The 20,030-nt window shown below is 43.2% G+C and overlaps 5 protein-coding genes across 10 annotated transcripts; 4 read left to right on the top strand and 1 right to left on the bottom strand.

Moving 5' to 3' along the window:
• The first annotated feature begins 6,310 nt into the window (after window positions 1-6,310).
• LOC122021004 (beta-amylase 3, chloroplastic-like) lies at window positions 6,311-8,581 on the top strand. Its single transcript, XM_042579072.1, has 4 exons — window positions 6,311-6,852; window positions 7,194-7,404; window positions 7,493-7,603; window positions 7,696-8,581. Exons 1-4 carry the CDS (start codon window positions 6,311-6,313, stop codon window positions 8,500-8,502), a joined length of 1,671 nt encoding a protein of 556 aa, XP_042435006.1. The 3' UTR covers window positions 8,503-8,581.
• Window positions 8,582-9,131: 550 nt separating this feature from the next.
• LOC122021330 (probable serine/threonine-protein kinase kinX) lies at window positions 9,132-11,767 on the top strand. 3 transcript variants are annotated; one of them, XM_042579451.1, is made up of 3 exons: window positions 9,132-9,926; window positions 10,017-10,982; window positions 11,563-11,767. In XM_042579451.1, exons 1-3 carry the CDS (start codon window positions 9,618-9,620, stop codon window positions 11,596-11,598), a joined length of 1,311 nt encoding a protein of 436 aa, XP_042435385.1. In that variant the 5' UTR covers window positions 9,132-9,617; the 3' UTR covers window positions 11,599-11,767. The 3 variants fall into 3 exon arrangements, with proteins under 3 accessions (XP_042435385.1, XP_042435384.1, XP_042435386.1); XM_042579452.1 differs by having other exon boundaries at window positions 9,133-9,393; window positions 9,694-10,982; XM_042579450.1 differs by having other exon boundaries at window positions 9,132-10,982.
• Window positions 11,768-11,886: 119 nt separating this feature from the next.
• On the top strand, window positions 11,887-15,256 carry LOC122021328 (uncharacterized protein At1g28695-like). 2 transcript variants are annotated; one of them, XM_042579447.1, is made up of 6 exons: window positions 11,887-12,346; window positions 12,593-12,718; window positions 13,212-13,541; window positions 13,608-14,075; window positions 14,160-14,516; window positions 14,619-15,256. In XM_042579447.1, the coding sequence occupies exons 2-6, from the start codon at window positions 12,602-12,604 to the stop codon at window positions 15,102-15,104; spliced, it is 1,758 nt and encodes a 585-aa protein (XP_042435381.1). In that variant the 5' UTR covers window positions 11,887-12,346; window positions 12,593-12,601; the 3' UTR covers window positions 15,105-15,256. The 2 variants fall into 2 exon arrangements, with proteins under 2 accessions (XP_042435381.1, XP_042435382.1); XM_042579448.1 differs by lacking the exon at window positions 11,887-12,346 and having other exon boundaries at window positions 12,369-12,718; window positions 14,160-14,520; window positions 14,619-14,837.
• Window positions 15,257-15,332: 76 nt separating this feature from the next.
• Window positions 15,333-17,498, top strand: LOC122021329 (putative glycerol-3-phosphate transporter 4). Its single transcript, XM_042579449.1, has 3 exons — window positions 15,333-16,623; window positions 16,722-17,249; window positions 17,361-17,498. Exons 1-3 carry the CDS (start codon window positions 15,690-15,692, stop codon window positions 17,399-17,401), a joined length of 1,503 nt encoding a protein of 500 aa, XP_042435383.1. The 5' UTR covers window positions 15,333-15,689; the 3' UTR covers window positions 17,402-17,498.
• A 1,327-nt stretch (window positions 17,499-18,825) lies between these two features.
• On the bottom strand, window positions 18,826-19,854 carry LOC122020984 (transcription factor MYBS2-like). 3 transcript variants are annotated; one of them, XR_006122398.1, is made up of 3 exons: window positions 19,507-19,657; window positions 19,262-19,439; window positions 18,826-19,152 (listed from the first exon to the last, which is right to left on the bottom strand). XR_006122398.1 is itself a non-coding variant. In XM_042579050.1 (3 exons), the coding sequence occupies exons 1-3, from the start codon at window positions 19,741-19,743 to the stop codon at window positions 18,957-18,959; spliced, it is 603 nt and encodes a 200-aa protein (XP_042434984.1). In that variant the 5' UTR covers window positions 19,744-19,854; the 3' UTR covers window positions 18,863-18,956. The 3 variants fall into 3 exon arrangements, 2 of the variants coding, with proteins under 2 accessions (XP_042434984.1, XP_042434985.1); XM_042579050.1 differs by having other exon boundaries at window positions 18,863-19,152; window positions 19,515-19,854; XM_042579051.1 differs by having other exon boundaries at window positions 18,880-19,152; window positions 19,234-19,439; window positions 19,515-19,847.
• Between the last annotated feature and the right edge of the window lie 176 nt (window positions 19,855-20,030).

Raw genomic sequence — 20,030 nt, 5'->3', positions numbered from 1 at the left:
CTATTCTGTTATTATCTGGATAATTATACGTCTGTGGGATTCGCCTCGAGCACCGAGGTACCAGAGACCGGGGGGAACCCGGTCGCTGGATACAGGTACAGTTGACCGGAGGAGGACTTCTGACGATCTGGTCAACGCAGCGGACAGCTCACCCCCGGGTCGTGAGGATGCGGTCCACATTCCAGACACGTCACACCGGCAGGTTCGTTTTCTCAGCTTCCAGACAGGATCAACCAAATTACACTATGACTCAAAGTGTTTACTCTTAATCCTGATATAATAACAAGCATATATATTTAGTATTTATTTCTTTAATTTATCAGAGGGTGCGATTTAGTTCGATAAATCAATAGGCTCGATAAGTTGGGAAATAATATTATTTATAGTGTGTGTTGTTGATTATAGAAGGAAACTGTGTCCAAGAAATCTAGGTTGATAATGTCCCCAAGAGGAACTCATAAGGATTGTCATGTAAACCTTGCAGGTGGACTTAGTCCGACATGATGATAAGGTTAAGTAGTACTACTCTTGGAGCTAGATATTAATTAAGTGAGTTGTCAGTAACTCATTTAATTAGTGGGCATTCTATATCTTAAACACAGGGAGACTAACACACTCATGATAAGAAGGAACTCATATAGTAATATGAGATTGGTGCAGTAGTTCAATAATAACTCTTTAGTGAAATGAGATATTATTGATGAACTTGAGTTGGGTGTTCGGGGCGAACACGGGAAGCTCAAGTTCATCGGGAGACCAAAACCAATTCCTCCTCTTGGTCCCTATCGTAACCTCTTATTTATAAAGTATTATACCCACCCATACCCACCTTAAGGTGATCGACCACGCCTAACTTGGAGCCCAAGCTAGGGTCGGCCAAACCAATGTTAGATGGGTCAAGTAGGTGGCCAACCCTAGCTTGAACCCAATCTTAGGTGGCCGACCATAATTAAATTAAAAGAATTTTATTTTTTAAAATCTTTCCTTATGTGGAAGCCATGGTTTTAAAAGAGAATTTAAAATTTAAATCTTTCCTTTTATAGTTTTCTACACAAGATTAAGAGAAATGTTTGATATCTTTCCTTATTTGTAGTTAAAAGGAAGATTTTAATTTTTGATAAAACTTTCTTTTTTTGTAATCATTCTCATGATTTTAAAAGAGAGTTTTAAAATTAAATTTTTTCTTTTATAGCTTTCTACAAAAGATTAAGATAAAGATTTGATATATTTCTTTATTGGTAGTTAAAAGAAAGATTTTAATTTTAGATAAAACTTTCCTTTTTGTAAATTATCCACATGTTTTAATAGAGAGATTTTAATTTATAAAAGTTTCCTTTTATAAAGGAAATTTTTAAAAGAGAATTTTTTATTTTAAAATTTTCGGAAACAAATTAGGAAGTTTTAATTTTGTATTTAAAACTTTTCTTCCTTGAGGATTTGATATGGCCGGCCACATTAATAGACGAAAAGGAAATTTTTTATCAATTAAATTTTCATTTCATTGGCAAGGAAAATAAGGAAGTTTTTATTAAAACTTTCCTTATTTGCCAAGACCAAGGAATATAAAAAAGAGTGTAGAGGTGTCTCATCTCATAACAATCTATCTTCTATTATTCTTCTCTTCCTTGTGGTGGCCAGCCCTCTCTTCTTCCTCTTCCCCTATTCTTCTTCTTAAGTGGTCGGTGGCATCATCATCTTGAAGAGATCTTGGTGGCCGGATTTTGCTTGGAGAAGAAGAAGAGATAGGAGGCATTGTTTTCTAGCATCCCTTGGAGCTTGGTTGGTGACAAAAGTTCTTCATCTTTAGAAGACTCTTGGTTGCCGAAACTTGCAAGAAGAAGAAGGAAGCTTGGGTGGATTCTTGTCTTGGTAGATCGTCGCCCACACAACGTTCAAGATAAGAAGAGGAATACGACAGAAGATCGTGAGGTCTATAATCTATAAAAGGTATAACTAGTTATTAGTTTCCGCATCATAACTAGTTCATCCTTTTATTTAGATCTTGAAATACCAAACACAAGAGGATAATGAATCTAGGTAATCGAATTTATGTTTTCGATTTTGTGTTTCTTTTGTTTTTCGAACTTGTGATTCGATTGTTCTTTTTGGTTAAACTTAAGGTTACTATAAGGAAATTAAATATTAAATTTCGTTGAAAGGCTTTGTCTAGGAAGTGGTGGATGCTCCCATACCTAAGAAGGCCTAGTGCCTCGCCATGTTTAACCTGGAAGCCAATCTCTGAAATTAATATTTAATTGAATTTGTAACATGGGTGGATTTGGATCAATAATGTTAAGTATTGTTTGCGATCCAAATCTAAACCACTAAGAACAGATAAGTTGAATTTGGAATAAGTAATGTTAAGTTCTGTTTGTGATTCCAAATTTAATTTCTACAGAACACAATAGGTTGATAGAAATAGTTCAGGACTTGTACAAAATTTTTGTACAAGGGAACCGGTACGATATTCCGAGTAGCAACCAACAGATACGCCCACCACATAAGTTGAGCTTGCAAGTGTCAATTACTTTGACTTTAATTCTTACATTGTTTCCTACATATATCCATTTGTTGCTAGCTGGTACCAAATGGTACTCCACATATATAGCTCGATCACGTGCTACGTGGTTCGTTGCTCCTGAATCTATAATCCATAAAGGATAAGAATTAGCTAACAATACTGTACTTGTAACATAATGCTCATGGAAAGAAGTTAAAGATGGATCTACCTTTTTAGGCTTAGTACAATCCCGAGTAAAATGACCCTTCTTGCCACTGTTGAAGCAAGTCAACTTACTCTTAGGTTTTTGTCTATATTTTTTTCCTTTTTCTTGATTTGGTTTTTAACAGCAACGACACTAGCTTTCTTTCTTTTTCCCTTTCCTTTCTTAAATAATCTTTTCTTATTCTTGGAACCAGAACTTTCAGCTACAAAAGCTTGACCAAAAGTCCTTACAGAGTCAATCCTCTCCGCCTCAAGTTCAACATGACGTGAGACATCAGTGAAAGTCTTAATACTCTCATTGTGGGTAAGGTTCTGTTTCATTGTTTCCCAAGAATCAGGAAGGGAATGGATTATTGTTCGAATCTGGCTGATCCGAGGTGCCTCTAACGCTCCGAGACGCCTCCAACTGTTAGTTTGACACATCAATCTTCCAGAGGCTATATCTTTTGACTTCAAACTCGGAATCAAGCTCTGTCAGTTCCCACGCATGCAGAATTCGAAGCTCTACGTTTGTTTCTACGATATAGAGTTAGAAAAATATATACATGAACAACAATCTTCCAGAGGCCATATCTTCTAGTCTGCATGCATTTGCTAAAGTTAATTTTAACCTTGCATTTTCTTTTTTTAAATTAATCATATTTTTAGAAAGTATTTTAATGAACTCATATAATTCTTCGAAGGATTGGGAACGTACATTACTTACTGTTATTATTTCGTTGTTCGATGCTCACCTTCGTCACTGCTTTCTTCCGAAAACTCTCTCCCTTCATTGATGCTTATTTCGGACAAGCTTTCTTTGTCTTCAGATAAGTATTCGGCTATAAGTGTTGTTTCGTCAATTTTCTCGATCTCGGATTCTTCTGATGACGACTCGGTGTCTATCAAGGAATTGGAGTCGGCTTCTATTGGTTCTTTATAGAGTTTCAAGAACTTTTCCCAAAATTATTTTGCACTTTTGTAGTTGCCGATTCTGTCGAGTTCCTCAACCGGTAGTACACTTATAAGGTGAAATTCAGCCTTACCATTTGCCATAAACTCGTCGCTCTACTTTTTGGTCCAATGGTATTTTCCGAGTTCTTCTCCGTTTGTGTTCTTTGGTGCTTCAAAACTATATTTCATTATTAATAAAATATTAAAATCTGTCTTAAAAAATATCTCCATTCGTCACTTCCAAAATGTGAACTCCCTCTCGAACTTAGACGGATAGGTACTTGGTATGATCATCATCTCTATGCTTCGATCGATGGTTAGTTCTTCTGAAGTGGTTGGGCTCTGATACTACTTGTTGGTCCCTTGTGGCCGACAAGAGGAGGGTGAATTGTCCTGCACAATATAAAAAAAATAAATACTTTTTTCAAACAATCAGGCTTAATAATTACACACTTAAAAGAATAAATAATCAAAATAAGTATGAGACAAGTAAAGATTTATTTGGTTGACAATCAGAGGATTATACTATAAGGAAAGTCAACTCAGTAAGATCATCTCCTTCTCAAACAAAACGTTGGAGATGGAAAAGTCTCATACACACAAATATCGCTCGTAAATGAAAAACAAAATGAAACTTGAAGTACAGAGTGTGCATTATTGAAAGGAGAAGATCAGAGTTTTATTTATAGTCCATTGGTTAAAACTAACTGTTGCTGACGTAGCATGGTCCTAGCGCCCATTGTAGCTCCGGGTGCCCGGACTCTTGGCACCCGGAATAACTTCGGGCGCCCAGACCACGGTCAACACTAAGTTGACTTTCTGTCGGGGTCTTTCGCTCCGGCTACGTTTGTTTGGATGATTTCGGTCATCCGGAATAGGGCTCACCCAAATTTTTCCGGCATTCTCAAGTAACCTTTCGTTCTGATTTCTCGTCCATCGGAAACGTCGCGCTTTTCCTTCTTATTTGCCAACGTATTCTTCCGCAGTGTCTCGTTCATTTGACACGCCGAGCCCGTCGACTCTCTCCCATGTCATCCTTCTCGCTAGCTGCATCTTTTGCTCGACTTCTTGTGCTGCTAAATTTTTATACATTTAGATATAAGGATCATACTATAACAGGACATAACTTAACTTGATTGATCATACTAAATAAAACTACCACAAGATATTTATAAATAATAATAATGATTTGGAGGATAATTTATAGAGAACAAAAATATATGAAAGGCTTGTCATTTCTAGATTAAATAAAACACACTGTCATGATTATTGATTAGCACTTGAAGTCGGACACATTGCGCCAAGTCAAGATTGAAAACTTAATTTTTATTGATTAAGACTCATTATTTTTCATTCATATTTTATTTAAATTCGTATATACCATAGTAAATACCCTGAATGCGGGAAATATGGAAAACTTCCATGTAGACGGGAAGGATCAATATTCGTGTATAAGTGGATGTCAAAGTCCTAGGGTCAATCGAGATGGTTGGTTATGGAGGTCATTTTTAATTGGCTAGCCGGTCGGATTCCATTTATTCTAGGGGCTTAGCTCCCCTTTTCATATGGCAAAATTTGATTTATTTATTTCTCAGGGAAGATATATTTAGATATGTCGAATTCCGATTCTAAGATTTTATGCGACAAAATCTCATGTCTCAATCACTATATGATCCTGAGAGGACCTTAGCTCTCCTCCCTATGTATTTTATTTTGCCTGCTCAAAGAATTCAACCGATCGAATTCTATAGACCAGGGTATTAGCTCCAGTTATGCATGTACTTTGCTATGCTACTTCAGAGAGACTAGACGATTTTTTCTAAATTAACTTTCAAGCCAGCTCTCTAGTTCACTGGTACTCCAACTTTTATAACGGATTACTCAATTTTCCGTATTTGATTTGGAGAATGCTCGAAACTAGATGTGGAACAGTGGAAGTATCTTTTTGTCTTGGGCATAAAAGGAAACGAGTTTGGCATGCCGCCGAGCCACAGGAATAAGCCATGCCGTCTCTGCGTAACCATAAGATATCTGTCGACGTGTGATGCTCATCCCAACGCACACGAAAAACAGAGAGGCGGGACGCCTGGACTACTGGCCCACACAATATCTGCGGAGAATTCGATCCCAAATTGACTTTCAGATCTTGCAATCTTTCCACTGTAACGTTTACCAAATCTAAGTTCTTCTTGCATGGTTTAGTCATGAACCTCTTCTTCTGTTCTTTTGCCCCTTGATCTGAATCATCTTCACCTGCCATCTGTTGGAAGATGGTGAATTGGCACAAGAAAATTGGAAAAAGAGAAGAGTTAATTACCATGTGTTCTGACGGTTGGAAATATATTCCTTCAGGTGGCTATCAAAAGCCGTCTCTTTTCCTCTGGTTAGAAGATACTCTGTTTTTTGTGGTGCACAGAATTCTGTGATTGTTTATGCACTTTTTTTCCTTCTCCTTTTTACAAGTCGGCGATATCTTGGCCGGTCCACCCGCATGTGTCTATCTCGTGCCGTGCCCTTCAAATTTGCGTTATAAATTGCCAGCCAATCTCCGTAGTTTGTTCTAACGCTTTCTTTTATAGATATAGATCTGTTTCTCTCTGCATTGTTGAGATTGAGAATCTGTAGGTGTTATTATAGTTAATTAGTTTGTTCATGGCTTTGACTCTACGTTCGTCGACCTCGTTCATGAGCCGGCTCGACGCGGGCATCAAGGCCGGCCGGTCGGCGGAGGAGTTCCCGGTCGCCAGCTCTGTTGTGCCCGTCAGCAGGGCCGCTTGTGGCCGGCTGCGAGCGGTGGCTAAAGCGGCGGCGCGGGCGGCTCAGCCGCAGCGGCGGTGCCAGGATGAGGAGGTCGCGGTGGCGCTGCACGGGGCGGCGGCGCACCGGAGAGAGGTGGGAGGAGGAGGGCGAGCAGGAGTGGCGGTGTACGTGATGCTGGGGCTGGACACGGTGAGCAGAGAGGGGCGGCTGCAGCGGCCGCGGGCGCTGAACGCGAGCCTGATGGCGCTGCGGAGCGCCGGGGTGGAGGGGGTGATGGTGGACGTATGGTGGGGGCTGGTGGAGAAGGAAAGCCCCCGGCGGTACGACTGGGAGGCCTATGCCGAGCTGGTGCAGATGGTGCAGCGCCACGGCCTGAAGCTTCAGATGGTCATGTCGTTCCACCAGTGCGGTGGCAACGTCGGTGATTGTTGCAGGTGAATATACATTTTCTCTCTCTCTCTCACTTTCTTACAAATAAGATTAAGTTGGAACAATGAGCATCCACAATTGAGGAATAAATCTTCTATCCCTATATTACATCCTGTCCGTCACATACTTGCTCGGATGCAATTGCCACAAAGATTCAAGTTGGAACACTCAAGTCCAATAAATCTAGATTTTCATGCCGATTTTCGTCATAATTCGGTCTGTCATAATCCAAGTGGAACCATCCGTTTTTAGCTTGTTCTACTTCATTCCAGAGAACCTCTCAGATCTCTGATCTGGTTACGTAGCTTAAAACTAGTCGATTCTGACTAACGGAAACACTTGGCAGCATTCCGTTGCCTCCATGGGTGCTTCAAGAAATGGACGAAAACCCAGACATCGTCTACACTGACAGATCAGGAAGAAGGAACCCGGAGTACATCTCGTTAGGCTGCGACATGATGCCAGTCCTCAGAGGAAGAACTCCAATCCAAGTCTACTCTGATTTCATGAGGAGCTTCAAGGAAAGATTCAATGACTACCTCGGCGAAGTCATCGTTGTAAGCGCCGTGACCGTGCAGTCGCTCTTCTTCAACCTCTGTTCTCGACGAAATGCATTTTTTTATAGCAAAATCTCCTCTGTTTCAGGAAATCCAAGTGGGAATGGGGCCTTGCGGGGAGCTCAGGTATCCGTCCTATCCCGAGAGCAATGGAACGTGGAGGTTTCCTGGAATTGGGGAATTCCAGTGCTACGACAAGGTTGATTTGTTGAAATTTCGAGATTTGGTTCTGTTTCCTTGGAGAATCGAGCGTTGATTAATCCGAGACTTGGGGTTTGATGCGATTTGCAGTACATGAAGGCTTCTCTGCGAGCTGCGGCGGTTGCAGCAGGGCACGAGGAATGGGGCGAGGACGGGCCGCACGACGCCGGCCACTACAAGCAGTTCCCGGAGGAGACCGGCTTCTTCCGGCGAGAAGGGACGTGGAGCACGAGCTACGGCGAGTTTTTCCTCGACTGGTACTCGGAGAAGCTGCTGGAGCACGGCGACCGCGTGCTGGCGGCCGCGGAGGGCGTCTTCCGCGGCAGCGGCGCGAAGCTCTCCGGCAAGGTCGCGGGGATCCACTGGCACTACTGCACGCGCTCCCACGCGGCGGAGCTCACCGCCGGATACTACAACACGCGGCAGCGCGATGGCTACGTGCCGATCGCGCGGGCGCTGGCGCGGCGGGGCGCGGTGCTGAACTTCACGTGCATGGAGATGCGCGACGAGCAGCAGCCGGGGCAGGCCGGGTGCTCGCCGGAGATGCTGGTGCGCCAGGTGCGGCAGGCGGTGGCGGCGGCCGGGGCGGAGCTGGCGGGGGAGAACGCGCTGGAGAGGTACGACGAGAACGCCTACGCGCAGGTGGTGGTGACGGCCGCAGGCGCGGCGGAGGAGGGCGTCGGGCTCAGCGCGTTCACGTACTTGAGGATGAACAAGAGGCTGTTCGAAGGCGAGAACTGGCGCCACTTCGTCGCGTTCGTGAAGAAGATGTCGGAAGGCGGGAGGAAGAGTGAGCTTCCGAGGAGCGATCGCAGCCACTCCGATCTTTACGTCGGTTTCATCAAAGGCGGCGGTCGCCGGAGCTCGAAACCAGAAGAAGCTACTGCTGCATTGTAAAGTACGAGGAGACAGATCTATAACTATATACGGCAGGTGAAACGTATAATTTAAACAGAAAATAAATTGGCACTACAGACAAAAAAAAATACAGAATTATAGATCGAATAATATTGTCATTTGGATTAAAGGATATTTAAATCATTATATTTATGCGCATGTGTTCTTTGAATTACTTGTTTTATTTGTTAATAATCATTAATTTTCGGTGCTTCTTCATCAGAATTAGAGAAAGAAAAAGTATGTCCTCCCCTGTTAAAATACATTTATAACCCTATGTACTCTAGAAGGGTCAAAACTAATCGTGGGGGTAATTTAGTCATTCTAGATTGCAACGTATGACAAAAAGGCATTTGGCTGTGTCAGCCTCCATTCTAGAATCAGTAACTGTCTCTTGTACGGTGGGTGATGAGATCAAATATTACATGCAACTCCTTGTGGAAAAAACATATAAAATTGGATTTTTAACCGTTGGATGCAGCAAGATTTAACCCAGCTACCACGAGTTGTGCAGTTAAGATTAAATCCTGATCGATTTAACGATGAAGATTGCCCTTTCAAGTGATTTGTAGTGTGAGGGGATTGCACTGATTTGTTTTTCATCCCGTTGTTTCTTCGTCTCCACTCGAAGAGGAAAAAACCTGAGACGTTTGCAGCCTCCGCCTCGCTCGGCCTCGTCGCCTCGCTCGTCCCCGCTGCCTCGCTAGGCCCCGCTGCCTCCACCGTCTCTTCGGTTTCATGTGACGCGGCGACCTCCCGTGGAGTCGTCCACATCCTTGAAGACGCTCGCCAAGGGCATCCCTTCGCGATTCCTCGTTTGCGTACTATCTGTTAGTGAAAGCTTAAGCTGTCTGCCCTCTGGTCTTCTTCGGTTCTTCCGCTGCCTTAGAGGTACGTCTACGCTTTCAGTCGCTGGAAACAGAGCATCTTCTTCTTCCTCGTGCTCTCATGGACTCTGTTTCCCCCACGGGTTTAGATGATAAGTGGATAGAGGTTTGTCACTGAGTTCGAGGGCGAACCTCGGGTTGACGGGATGTAAATCCCTGCACCTGTATAATTCACCTCCTCCTCCCATTCAGTTGCCTTGATTTACTTCCTCTGTGTTATGGTGATGGATGGACTGGCGGGGGGCGCTGGGACGAGCCCCGTCGCCTGTTGCCTCTCATGGACTCTGTTTCTCTCTCATCGCAGATAGTCACAACTCACAAGTGATGGAACCTTTCTCGAAGCGGAAGCGGAAGCGGAGGCCGATTCGCCAACCCTCGTGGGACCTCGCTGAAGAAGATCACGGAGGAGACACCAGCGGGTCCATTGACCGCGGCGGAGTTAAAGACCCGGAGGTGATTGCCATCTTTGATACCGATGAAGAGGAGGATGTAGAGGGTCAAGGAAAAGGACGACAGATATCGGTTCCACTCTCACAGGTACCCATTGTTGAAATCAATAGCGATAAAAATGACAATGAGGGCAATGTGAAGTCGAAAAAGGTCACAGTTGGTTCTTGCTCTACTCAGAAAGTCTCTGATGGGGATTTGGAAGTTGAAGAGGTTTCAGAACGAGATGCTCAGCCAATGGACGATTCCAACTTTCAGATGAATGATACATGCACAACAGACATTTCCAGTTCTAGCGTTGAGGTGATGGATGAAGATAACTTTGAGACGATAATCATGACAGATGTGGAGGAAGATGATGAAGAGGATAAGGAACACAAGGAATGGAATGAAGATGATGAGAACATTTTCAAAACTTGTCATCCAGTGGCATATTCTTGTCCTGCGAGTAGGACTAGATCATCAATTGGAAATCAGCCAAGAGTTTCATACTGTAGATACTTTGAAACGCTCGACTCTGACGAGGATGATGATGAAGAAGAGGAGGGATTACTGAAAGATGTATCATCTTCTTCATCAAAGAAGAAAATGATCTCAAAAACTAACATTCCTTGGGAAGATCAACCATTGCCTCCATTAAACCAGAAAAACAAGTTCTCAGAAGAGGAGGGATCAGAGCAAGATGAACCATTGTCTTCGTCAAAGAAGAAAATGTTGTCAAAAACAGACCATCCTTTGGATGATGAAGAGCCATTGTCTTCATTAAACGAGAAGAGCAAGATCTCAATACCTCCCAACGATGAACCATCATCTTCATTAAACAAGAAAAAGTTCTCAGAACCTCAGAAAGATGAACCATCATCCTCACCAAACAGTGCCAGATCTGGAAAAAGAAAGAGGGATATAAAACCCACAAACTGTTCAATTTCAAAGCTCCTTGTTAATATGATATGCAACAAGACAAAAGATATTCCTCCTGAGTCTCCCAAAAACGAGCTTTGCAATGAGGAGCCAGACTTTTTCTCATGGGACGACGAACCAAAAGTAGCTGACAAGTCTGATCACGAGAAATTTATCGATGAGCTCTGGGCTGATTTTGATTTTTTCATGTGTTCCATGAACATTAGCTTCTACGACGCTGATAAGGTATGTTAGGAACATGATATTCATTTAAAGTCAGAGCAATTGGTTCAATAATTACAACCATCAAGTTCTTCCCCTATCTTAGGCATGTTTAATTTCTTTTTTCTAATTGTGTAACTCTCGTAAATCAGGTGTATGATTATGATCTCCCAAGTACCGGGAACTTGTATTTAACTAGATCAATTTTTATGTTATTCAATAGCATTTTAGTGGAGAAGACTAACATAGCATTTCGCAAATAAGACCATTGATGGTGCTATAAACTAACAAAGTAATGAAAGGCTCATGCCTCTATGATTGTTCAGTATGATGAACAAATAAGCATGCAGACTTCGTTGAAGCTCAGTCTAGTTCACGAACAAGCTAAAACGTAGATGAGTTCGGCCAGTTATGGTTCATGAGTAGAGCTTTTAACATTTAGCACTGCCCATCAACACATCATAAACATCCTCTGATATCTTTAATTTCTTTTCACTTCTCTACTCATTTAAAGGATGTATTTTGCTTGGTGTTTATATCTTATGTTTTCCATTCTATGTCAGATCCATTATTCATAATGATAATCTCCTGAATGATCTTGCAGGCACCAGAAAACACATTAGATCAAAATCCATCTTAGACTGAATAGAGATATGGTTTGGCTTCCAGTCATACTTCCATGGTGACTTGTCTGAACTTGTTTAAAGAAGAAGAGCCTCTGGTAGACAGTGATTTGTTTCAATCACAGAACGAGAAATTGCTTATTTTCAGTCAGTATATACAAACATTGGCTATGTTTGAATGATAATCCTTATAACAAAGCATTATAAACAATATTTGCATGATACAATTCTCATTATGTGCACAAAACAAATGAGCAAGAAATAAGCAATATATTAAAGTAGGCGAACTAATTATTTAGCATATGATAAATGATTTTTATATTTCCAAAAAACTATTGTACTTAGAAATTTTTAATTCTTTTTTCCAACAAGTACTGAATCAAAGATAAAGATAAAAAAATTTACACAATGAAAGATTCGGTCCACCTAACCCTCTTTTACTACACTACATATTCCGGTTTAAAATACTCCAAAAGTCTTGCATTGCGTAATTTGAATTGTTCCTGAAAGTAATAGCAGAGCTGAAAAGAACAATTAAGATTAATTTCTTAATCAGGAGAAGTGTGAGTATAAGTTCTCTATTAAAAAAAATGGATCCAAAATCAATTTAGCCCTCAAAGTAAATAATTGTCTCTTGCATGTTTTCTGTAATGTCGCATTCAGTAAATTGTATTAATTATATTAGTGGAAGGATTCTTGTCAACTTTTGTCTAGTGAGCTTGGGAGAAAGAGATCCAATCTTCAGGAAGATATCTGCATAAACAGGTGAGATATCTACCAATTCCTCCCCTCTTGTACTCGACGATTAGATTCAAATCTATGTTTTTAATTAAAAATTAAGCCAGTAAAGGTTGACAGACTACTTTGCCCTGAAAGGATTTGACATTAATGTTAGTGTTATTTAAATAATCCAAGTGCTCATTTTTAAGGCAAAATGATGGCTTGGTAAGAAGCTGACGCTCTTCAGGTTGATCAGCATCCCTCTCAATTCTGCTGCCTCTGTTTGCACAGATTTGGAGCATGATCGGTCGCCGCAGTCCTCGCATTCTTGTAGCCTTTCTTCTGGTTTCAGTGCTGGTTTATGACTGCTTATGGCTCCCCCATATACCTTGGATATCCTCTGTGTTTCGCGTGCAGGTACACTCTGCTCCAGTTAATTTCCTGATGCTTGTTAATATTTGTGCTCTTCAAATAGTTGCTGTGTTTTTATTATTCTTTAAAATCTTTTCTGTGAATCTGTTTTTATGAATCTTTTCTGTAAAATCTCATCATTCCGTATCTTCCTAGCACCTCAATTAGATCTTGTGTATCTCATAATACTTACTAAACCAAACACTCAAGCTTAATGGCCCTTGAACAATTATAGTTTATTGTAATATTGGAAGCTCCACTTTATTTCTCGTAGGAAGTGTTCTCATGAACGGAGATCGCATCAGCAAAGCTACTCGTTTGGTGTTTCAATTAGTTGAACCGGTCAAACTAGTTGACTTGAAAGATATATCATAAATGTGTTTGTATTTGATTTTATTGATATACTGTTTTCTATCTGATTTTCTAAAATTCACCCTTGTTGACCTTTGTAATTCCAGTTTTACTTGATTTTCTTCTGATTTTCTGTTCATGCCCACAGACGGTTCCCAAAGATGAGCTTCAGCAACAGCTAGAAGGAGCTTCCATGGCGGATAAGACTTTGATGATAGCAATGATCAACAAAACCTCCGTAGACGACAGCACGCTGCAGCTCTTCCTTCAGTCCATGCGCCAAGGGGAGGACACCTTGTTACTGATCAACCACCTTCTCCTCGTTGCAACTGACGATGCGTCTTACAAACACTGCAAGATTCTGCAGCTTCACTGCTTACTGCTTTCCTCCGAGAATGCTCTGATTTCTTCTGGCACAGCCCTCCATCGCTTATTCTTAGGAGAAGTGCTCAAGCGTGGCTACAGCTTCATCTTCACGGTCAGTTAGAAAATTTGTAGCGGCGACTGGTTTAAATTTTTTTATTGAAATATTTTCTATTGTTAGGATGTCGATGTAATGTGGCTGAGAAATCCACTACCGAGATTGAAGCAAAGTGCAGATGACTTGCAAATAAGTCGCAATCTTGAAAATGGAGGTCCTTCTGTCGATGATTCCACATTCATCTACAATGGCTTTTGTTTTGTTTCCTCAAATGAGAAGACTATCACCTGGTTCACAAGACAAAAAGGAAAGGAGGAGGAAGACAATGTGCTTTATCTGGTGAAGTCTGGAGTCGACCTCCGGCAGCAATTCGGCGTGACGGTCAGTTACTTAGACACAACATACTTCAGCAGCCTTTGCCAGGATGAACTCCATGCTGCAAAGCTCATCGCGCTGCACGCAAATTGTTGCCCCGATGTCAAAGCTAAGCTTGAAGGTCTCAGAGCCGTACTTGATGTTTGGAAGACACACAAAAATGGGAATTCTAATGTGTCATTTCCTGCTCACTCTTCTTGTACTCAATCATGGAAGGTGAGATCAAGAGGCCAATTGAAATTCACCGCTATATCTATTTCTTACTTTGTTTGTCTTTGCATGTTTTACTGGCTATGGCAGAATCTTCAGCTAAAGAGAATTTTGCAAGGTGCTTCCATGAAAAACAAGACAGTGATCGTCAGTTACCTGAACAAGGCCTATGTTGAAGAGAATGGCATGCTTGATCTCTTCCTTCAAAGCCTGAAGGAAGGGGAAGACACAGCGTTCTTGAGAAAACACCTCCTCCTCATTACAGTTGATGAGATCTCGTATCAACGCTGCAATGTATTGAAACTTCATTGTTATAATATTAAAGTTGGGGATCTCAATTTCTCCAAAGAGCAAGTCTACATGTCAGAAGGCTACGTCAACTTAGTGTGGCAAAAGATTGCAATTCTCAGAGAAGTTCTCAAGCATGGATACAACTTCATCTTCACAGTAGGTCTATACTCATCTCATAGAAATAGCCAATTCAGAACTCTAAAACATAGTTTTTTTTCTGAATTTGCTTGCTTGAAGTTTCCCCATTTCTGTAACTAGGACATGGACATAATCTGGCTTCGCAATCCATTTCCCAAGTTGACTCTTTATGGGCAAGACATGATGATAAGTTGTGACGACTTCAATGGCAGGCCGTTCGACGAAGCTAACAACATCAACACAGGCTTCTTCTATGCTGCCTCAAATCACAAAACCAAGAAGTTGTTTGACATATGGTTCAGTGCGAGGAAAAATCTTCCGAGAATGAATGACCAAGAAGTTCTAGTAGCCTTGAAATCTCAGGGCGTCTTTAATCTGTTGGACATGAGAATTCAGTTCCTAGACACTCTCCACTTCACTGGATTCTGTCAGTTAAGCAATAACTTGAAAGAAATGACCACGATGCACGCAAATTGCTGTCGAACTTTGAGAGCCAAGGTAGGTTATCTGCGTGAGAGCCTCGCGACATGGAAGAAGCTTAATGGCACAGGTATTGTACCTATTTGGCCACCAAGCAAAGCCTGTATTCAGTCATGGGGAGCATAGTTACAGAACGCACCTTCAGCTTTTCTATCTTGTCGCGTTTCTGTCATACTTTGTTAGTGTATATGGTTATTCAACTGAAGAAATGATATGTCGATCAACCAAATGAGGCTCGGTGGAGAATGTAATCCACTTACTATATATCCAAACTAACAATATTTATCAGAAATTTGCAAAATTTCATTAGATATTAAAAGTTTTATGATTATGCGATTTTAATGGTTGGAAAAATAGATTTGCCAGCTCTTGTTTTTTTGGACAGGCTATTTTTAATATCGCTTGAGCAGCGAACCGAACAGGAAACCGACGGCAGCAGCCGCTGCTTCGTGTCATGCACTGCCATGGTTGTCCTGTCCGTCCGTCCATTCCCATTTCTTCCTCCTCCAACAAGCACGACAATGGCGCCGCCTTTCCCTCCCTCCCACGCCCCTTCTCCAACTCCCAAACACCCGCTCGCCAACCCTGATACCGGCTTTCTTTCCTCCTCTCCTTCCGCCATCCATCCCCTACCGCCGTCCGACGATAAAGATCGGATTTTGTCTCCAGATGATTGAAAAAGATCGGATTTTTGACTACTAAGTGAATCCAATGAGGTCGGAGCCTTCGGGTCTCAGCCTCCTCCGCCGCCTCGGAGGAGGCAAGGAGTGGAGCCGCAACGCCCACCGTGGCCTCGTCCTCGCCCTCACCTTCGTCGCGTACGCCTGCTACCACGCCTCCCGCAAGCCGCCCAGTATCGTCAAGAGCGTGCTCGACCCCAAGGCCCACCCCTCCGCCGACCCTCGCCTCTGGCCGCTGGGCCCCATCTTCATCGAGGCCGGCAGCGTCTCCCACAGCGGCCAGGGATGGCCGCCGTTCAACGGCACGGACGGCACGGCCAAGCTAGGCGAGATCGACGTCGCCTTCCTCGCTTGTTATTCCGTCGGCATGTACGCCGCCGGCCATCTCGGCGACCGCCTCGACCTCCGCCTCTTCCTCGCCGTCGGAATGATCGGGAGCGGCGCCTTCGTCGCCCTGTTCGGGATGGGGTACTTCTGGAACATCCACGCCTTCGAATTCTACCTCGCCGTGCCAATGCTCGCCGGATTTCTCCAGTCGACCGGGTGGCCGTCGGTGGTGGCGGTGGTGGGGAATTGGTTCGGGGAACGGAAGAGGGGTCTCATCATGGGGATATGGAACGCCCACACCTCCGTCGGCAACATCAGCGGGTCGTTGCTCGCCGCCAGCGTGCTGCAGTACGGATGGGGGTGGTCGTTCATCCTTCCGGGGGCCCTGATCGCCGTCGGCGGCGTTCTGGTCTTCTTCTTCTTGGCTGCCTACCCGGAAGATGTCGTCTTCTCCGTTGTTCCTGACGAGGAAGCCGCGCAGCGGCAGGAGACAGAAACAGAGGACAGAGGAAGCGCGGTGGGAATTCGCAAGGCATGCTCGATACCCGGCGTTATTCCTTTTGCACTCTGTCTCTTCTTCTCCAAGCTCGTGGCATACACATTCTTATACTGGTTGCCATTTTACCTCAGCCAGACAGGTAATTCTTCCATTCCAAATTAATCTTAATTAGCTTTTGGTTAATTTCCACTCTTTTTTTTCATTCTTTCTCAATTGGTGTTGTTTCTATTGCTGAAGCTATCGGAGGAGAATACCTGTCTGTGAAATCTGCCGGAAACCTTTCGACTCTCTTTGATGTTGGAGGAATCATTGGCGGAATCCTCGCCGGTTGCATATCCGACCAACTCAATGCCAGGGCCACTACGGCAGCGACGTTCGTGTATCTAGCGATTCCTTCCCTTTACATCTACCACAAGTACGGAGGCATATCGAAGACAGTAAACATCGTGCTGATGATGATCACTGGCTTGTTCGTGAACGGGCCTTACGCTCTCATAACCACTGCTGTTTCAGCCGACCTCGGCACTCACAAGTCCCTCAAAGGCGATTCACGGGCACTGGCGACTGTGACCGCGCTGATCGATGGCACAGGCTCGGTCGGAGCTGCGGTTGGGCCTCTCGTCACAGGATTTCTATCGACAAAGGGGTGGAGTTCGGTGTTCATGATGCTGATGCTCGGAGCATTCGTAGCGGGCACCCTCTTGTTGGTTCTTGTTCGAGAAGAGGTATCTCAAATAATTCATCGCCACAGGAATCCCTTGATTGGTAAGCACCATTTCTCTCTCTCTCTCTCTCTCTCTCTCTCTCTTTGTTTTGCCTTTTCCACTCATGTTTGTTTGATGGCGGCTGTATGATCTTGTTTCTTTCTTTGTGTAGGGGGCTCTGCTTCCACGCCGCTTCTGAAGGAGGATAGTTGAAGGCGATTGCCAAGTGTGCTTGCCAATTTAGTTAGAAAATATGGAAATCCTGTATCATTTTACTTTGCCACGAATGCTTAGATTGTGAATCCTTAAAAGACGTGGATCTTGTTATATTTATTCTTCTTGTGATTACACTAATTCAAACAATTATAGTAAAAACAAAAGGTAGAATCTGTTATCTAGCAGCTTCACACGGTCGACCTACACTCACTACGGTCTACGGAGAAAAATTCAGAAGTTGTAGTTAACCACTGTGAAGAAAAAATTGTTCGACTTTATCAAGAGTTGACCTCTGCCCATTATAACAAATTTTGAGATGGTTCACTTCTAGTGCGGTTCTTCTGTGAGAAACAATTATAGTAAAAGTGGAATTTATCACCCTAGCGACCTCACATGGTCGGTCCCATAATTATCTGTGAGGAGATAAATCCCTCATTGACTATCTTTCTGGGGTGATCGGTTCGGTCCCACAGAAATTTTTCACCGGCCACTAGTGTAAATCGAGAAGCACACACGGTGACAAGCCTAGCATCCTTTGATTACACTCCTCATTTGGGGGAAAAATTCCTGTAAATACGCCATAGCTACATATCGAACCGTGGGTGTCTAGATGACAATCTGGATGTCCTACCGTGGCACAATAACCCTGAGGCGAATTTATTGGGAAACAAAAAAATGATGATCCTTGACTATCTCTAGGGGTGATTGGTCCGACCTCACGAAGTTTCCCACCGGCTATTAGGATAAATCGGAAAGCGCATACGGCGGCTAGCCCAGAAGCCCAACATCCTTTAGTTACGCCTCCCATTTGGAGGAAAAATTTCTTCAAATACATCATAGCGAGAGTTCGAACCGCGGGTGCCTACATGACAACCTGAATGCCCTACCGTGATACTATAGCCCCGGAGACGAATTTATTGGGAAACAAAAAAAATTGATTAATCAGGCTGGGTAACGTCGAGACTGGGGTGACTGACTCGATCCTACGAAAATTTTCCACCGACCATCATGATAAATCATGAAGCGCTCGTAGCAGACATCCCAAGAGTCCAGCATCTTTTAGTTGCGTATTTCATCTGGAGAAAAAATTCTTATAAATTCGTCATAGTTAGGGTGTGTCTGAGTGACAACTTGAATGCTCTACCACTGCACCACAGCCCCGGAGCGAATTTATTGGGAAACAAGATTATATATATCTATAATCATCGCCTCTTTAATTTGAATCTAGTCATCGATATGAAGGTTGCAATGTTGGACTTTATTATGACAAAAGGTGAATACGTTCGTCCCAGCGCTCCCGTCAATCCGTCCCAAGATCAATACGGAGGAGGTAAATCACGAACGACTACTAACCTTTAGAATAGTGACTAACACACAAAAAATATTTATCTCAATTTTACAAAGATTTGAACTCTAAATCTTATTATGACAATACCTCATGCGTAACAGTGAGTTTGAATGCACTATTTGAAGGAAAGCTAAATAATTTTTTTTCCAAAAAAAAAAAAAAAAAAAAAAAAAACAATTGTCTGTATCTTTGTGATTATTCAACTCATGATTGACTTGATTTGATCTTTGATAATATCTCGCACAAGGATCCAAATGGCCATCGGCCACACATGTCACAGTCTTCTCTTATTGCACCAGCTGCTGTTGCCGCCGCCGCTGCAGCCGCCGCCTGAGGAGGGACTGGAATCTTCAGCTCCAAATCACTGGTGGTTTTCAGCTCATGAAGTTGAGGACTCGCCCTAAAGATCGAACGATAAAATTAAAAGAAGCGAAGGAAAGAGTTGGTGAAGATGAGAGTGAAAGACAAGAGAGATGTTTACGGCGGCGGCGAGGTCAAAAACACTGGACCTGCGTTTCAGTTTGCTGGGCTTCTTCTGCCTCAGGAAGTACTTCTGAGCGTGGCTGGCCACCTGCGCTGGGGTTCTGGTGGTCACGAACTCCCTCGAGATGCCCTTCCAGTCGCCCTTTCCGAGCTTCTCCAGCCCTGCTAAGAAGGCCTTGTGCTCTTCCTCACTCCATGGAATGCCTACGACCACCCACGATCGATTATCACAAACAATTCGACAAAACAGAGAGCAACGAGGAAGAGCCACTTCTTAACCGGCTCTCTGGCTTCTCCTCCTCCCTCCGGGCTGGTCATGAAAGCCGCTATCGGACAGGCAGTAAGCGCGGCCTCCGGCGGCCGGAGAAGGAATCTCCGCCGCACAGGAGGAGTACAAATTGTCGTTGCCGGAGCACTTCTTCGTCGCCTCCTTTGCCAGGCCGTCGACCTCGCGCTCTCCTGCAAGAATGCTCACGCCGAATAGCTTCACCACCTTCTCTCGACCCATTTCTTCCTTCCTTCCTTTGCTTGAATCTATCTCTTATTTATATTGACTCCGCTGTAATATGTTTGCTACAATGTGGCAGAGCAATTTCGTGGTTATACAAGCGTAATTGCTTTGAAATAGCTACGACGTCCTCGCGAGGTTAATTGAGGCCCTTTTGCGAATTTGGATTTAGAACATCACATCAAAGAGATTCTTAATTAATTATTTAGTGGTACACGATTGGATAATTAACTAGATGATGAACTAAAGAGATGAAGAAAATTATTTGTTCCATCTTCAAACACAGT

Source organism: Zingiber officinale, chromosome 9A (assembly GCF_018446385.1).
Source record: "Zingiber officinale cultivar Zhangliang chromosome 9A, Zo_v1.1, whole genome shotgun sequence".
In the NCBI taxonomy this organism is placed as follows: domain Eukaryota; kingdom Viridiplantae; phylum Streptophyta; class Magnoliopsida; order Zingiberales; family Zingiberaceae; genus Zingiber; species Zingiber officinale.
The sequence above is the reverse complement of the archived record's forward strand: the minus strand, read 5'-3'. Positions and strand labels throughout refer to the sequence as shown.

What these genes read in the sequence shown, in the direction of transcription:
- LOC122021004 (XM_042579072.1), top strand. Translation starts at nt 6,311, where the DNA reads ATGGCTTTGACTCTACGTTCGTCGACCTCGTTCATGAGCCGGCTCGAC. An exon ending in AACGTCGGTGATTGTTGCAG is followed by an intron (nt 6,853 to 7,193) that starts GTGAATATACAT and finishes AACACTTGGCAG; the next exon opens with CATTCCGTTGCCTCCATGGG. An exon ending in ACCTCGGCGAAGTCATCGTT is followed by an intron (nt 7,405 to 7,492) that starts GTAAGCGCCGTG and finishes CCTCTGTTTCAG; the next exon opens with GAAATCCAAGTGGGAATGGG.
- LOC122021330 (XM_042579450.1), top strand. Translation starts at nt 9,618, where the DNA reads ATGGACTGGCGGGGGGCGCTGGGACGAGCCCCGTCGCCTGTTGCCTCT. An exon ending in GCTTCTACGACGCTGATAAG is followed by an intron (nt 10,983 to 11,562) that starts GTATGTTAGGAA and finishes ATGATCTTGCAG; the next exon opens with GCACCAGAAAACACATTAGA.
- LOC122021328 (XM_042579447.1), top strand. Translation starts at nt 12,602, where the DNA reads ATGATCGGTCGCCGCAGTCCTCGCATTCTTGTAGCCTTTCTTCTGGTT. An exon ending in GCTACAGCTTCATCTTCACG is followed by an intron (nt 13,542 to 13,607) that starts GTCAGTTAGAAA and finishes TTCTATTGTTAG; the next exon opens with GATGTCGATGTAATGTGGCT. An exon ending in CTTGTACTCAATCATGGAAG is followed by an intron (nt 14,076 to 14,159) that starts GTGAGATCAAGA and finishes TGGCTATGGCAG; the next exon opens with AATCTTCAGCTAAAGAGAAT.
- LOC122021329 (XM_042579449.1), top strand. Translation starts at nt 15,690, where the DNA reads ATGAGGTCGGAGCCTTCGGGTCTCAGCCTCCTCCGCCGCCTCGGAGGA. An exon ending in ATTTTACCTCAGCCAGACAG is followed by an intron (nt 16,624 to 16,721) that starts GTAATTCTTCCA and finishes CTATTGCTGAAG; the next exon opens with CTATCGGAGGAGAATACCTG. An exon ending in CCACAGGAATCCCTTGATTG is followed by an intron (nt 17,250 to 17,360) that starts GTAAGCACCATT and finishes TTCTTTGTGTAG; the next exon opens with GGGGCTCTGCTTCCACGCCG.
- LOC122020984 (XM_042579050.1), bottom strand. Translation starts at nt 19,743, where the DNA reads ATGGGTCGAGAGAAGGTGGTGAAGCTATTCGGCGTGAGCATTCTTGCA. An exon ending in GAGGAGAAGCCAGAGAGCCG is followed by an intron (nt 19,440 to 19,514) that starts GTTAAGAAGTGG and finishes GGGTGGTCGTAG; the next exon opens with GCATTCCATGGAGTGAGGAA. An exon ending in CCCAGCAAACTGAAACGCAG is followed by an intron (nt 19,153 to 19,261) that starts GTCCAGTGTTTT and finishes TTCGATCTTTAG; the next exon opens with GGCGAGTCCTCAACTTCATG.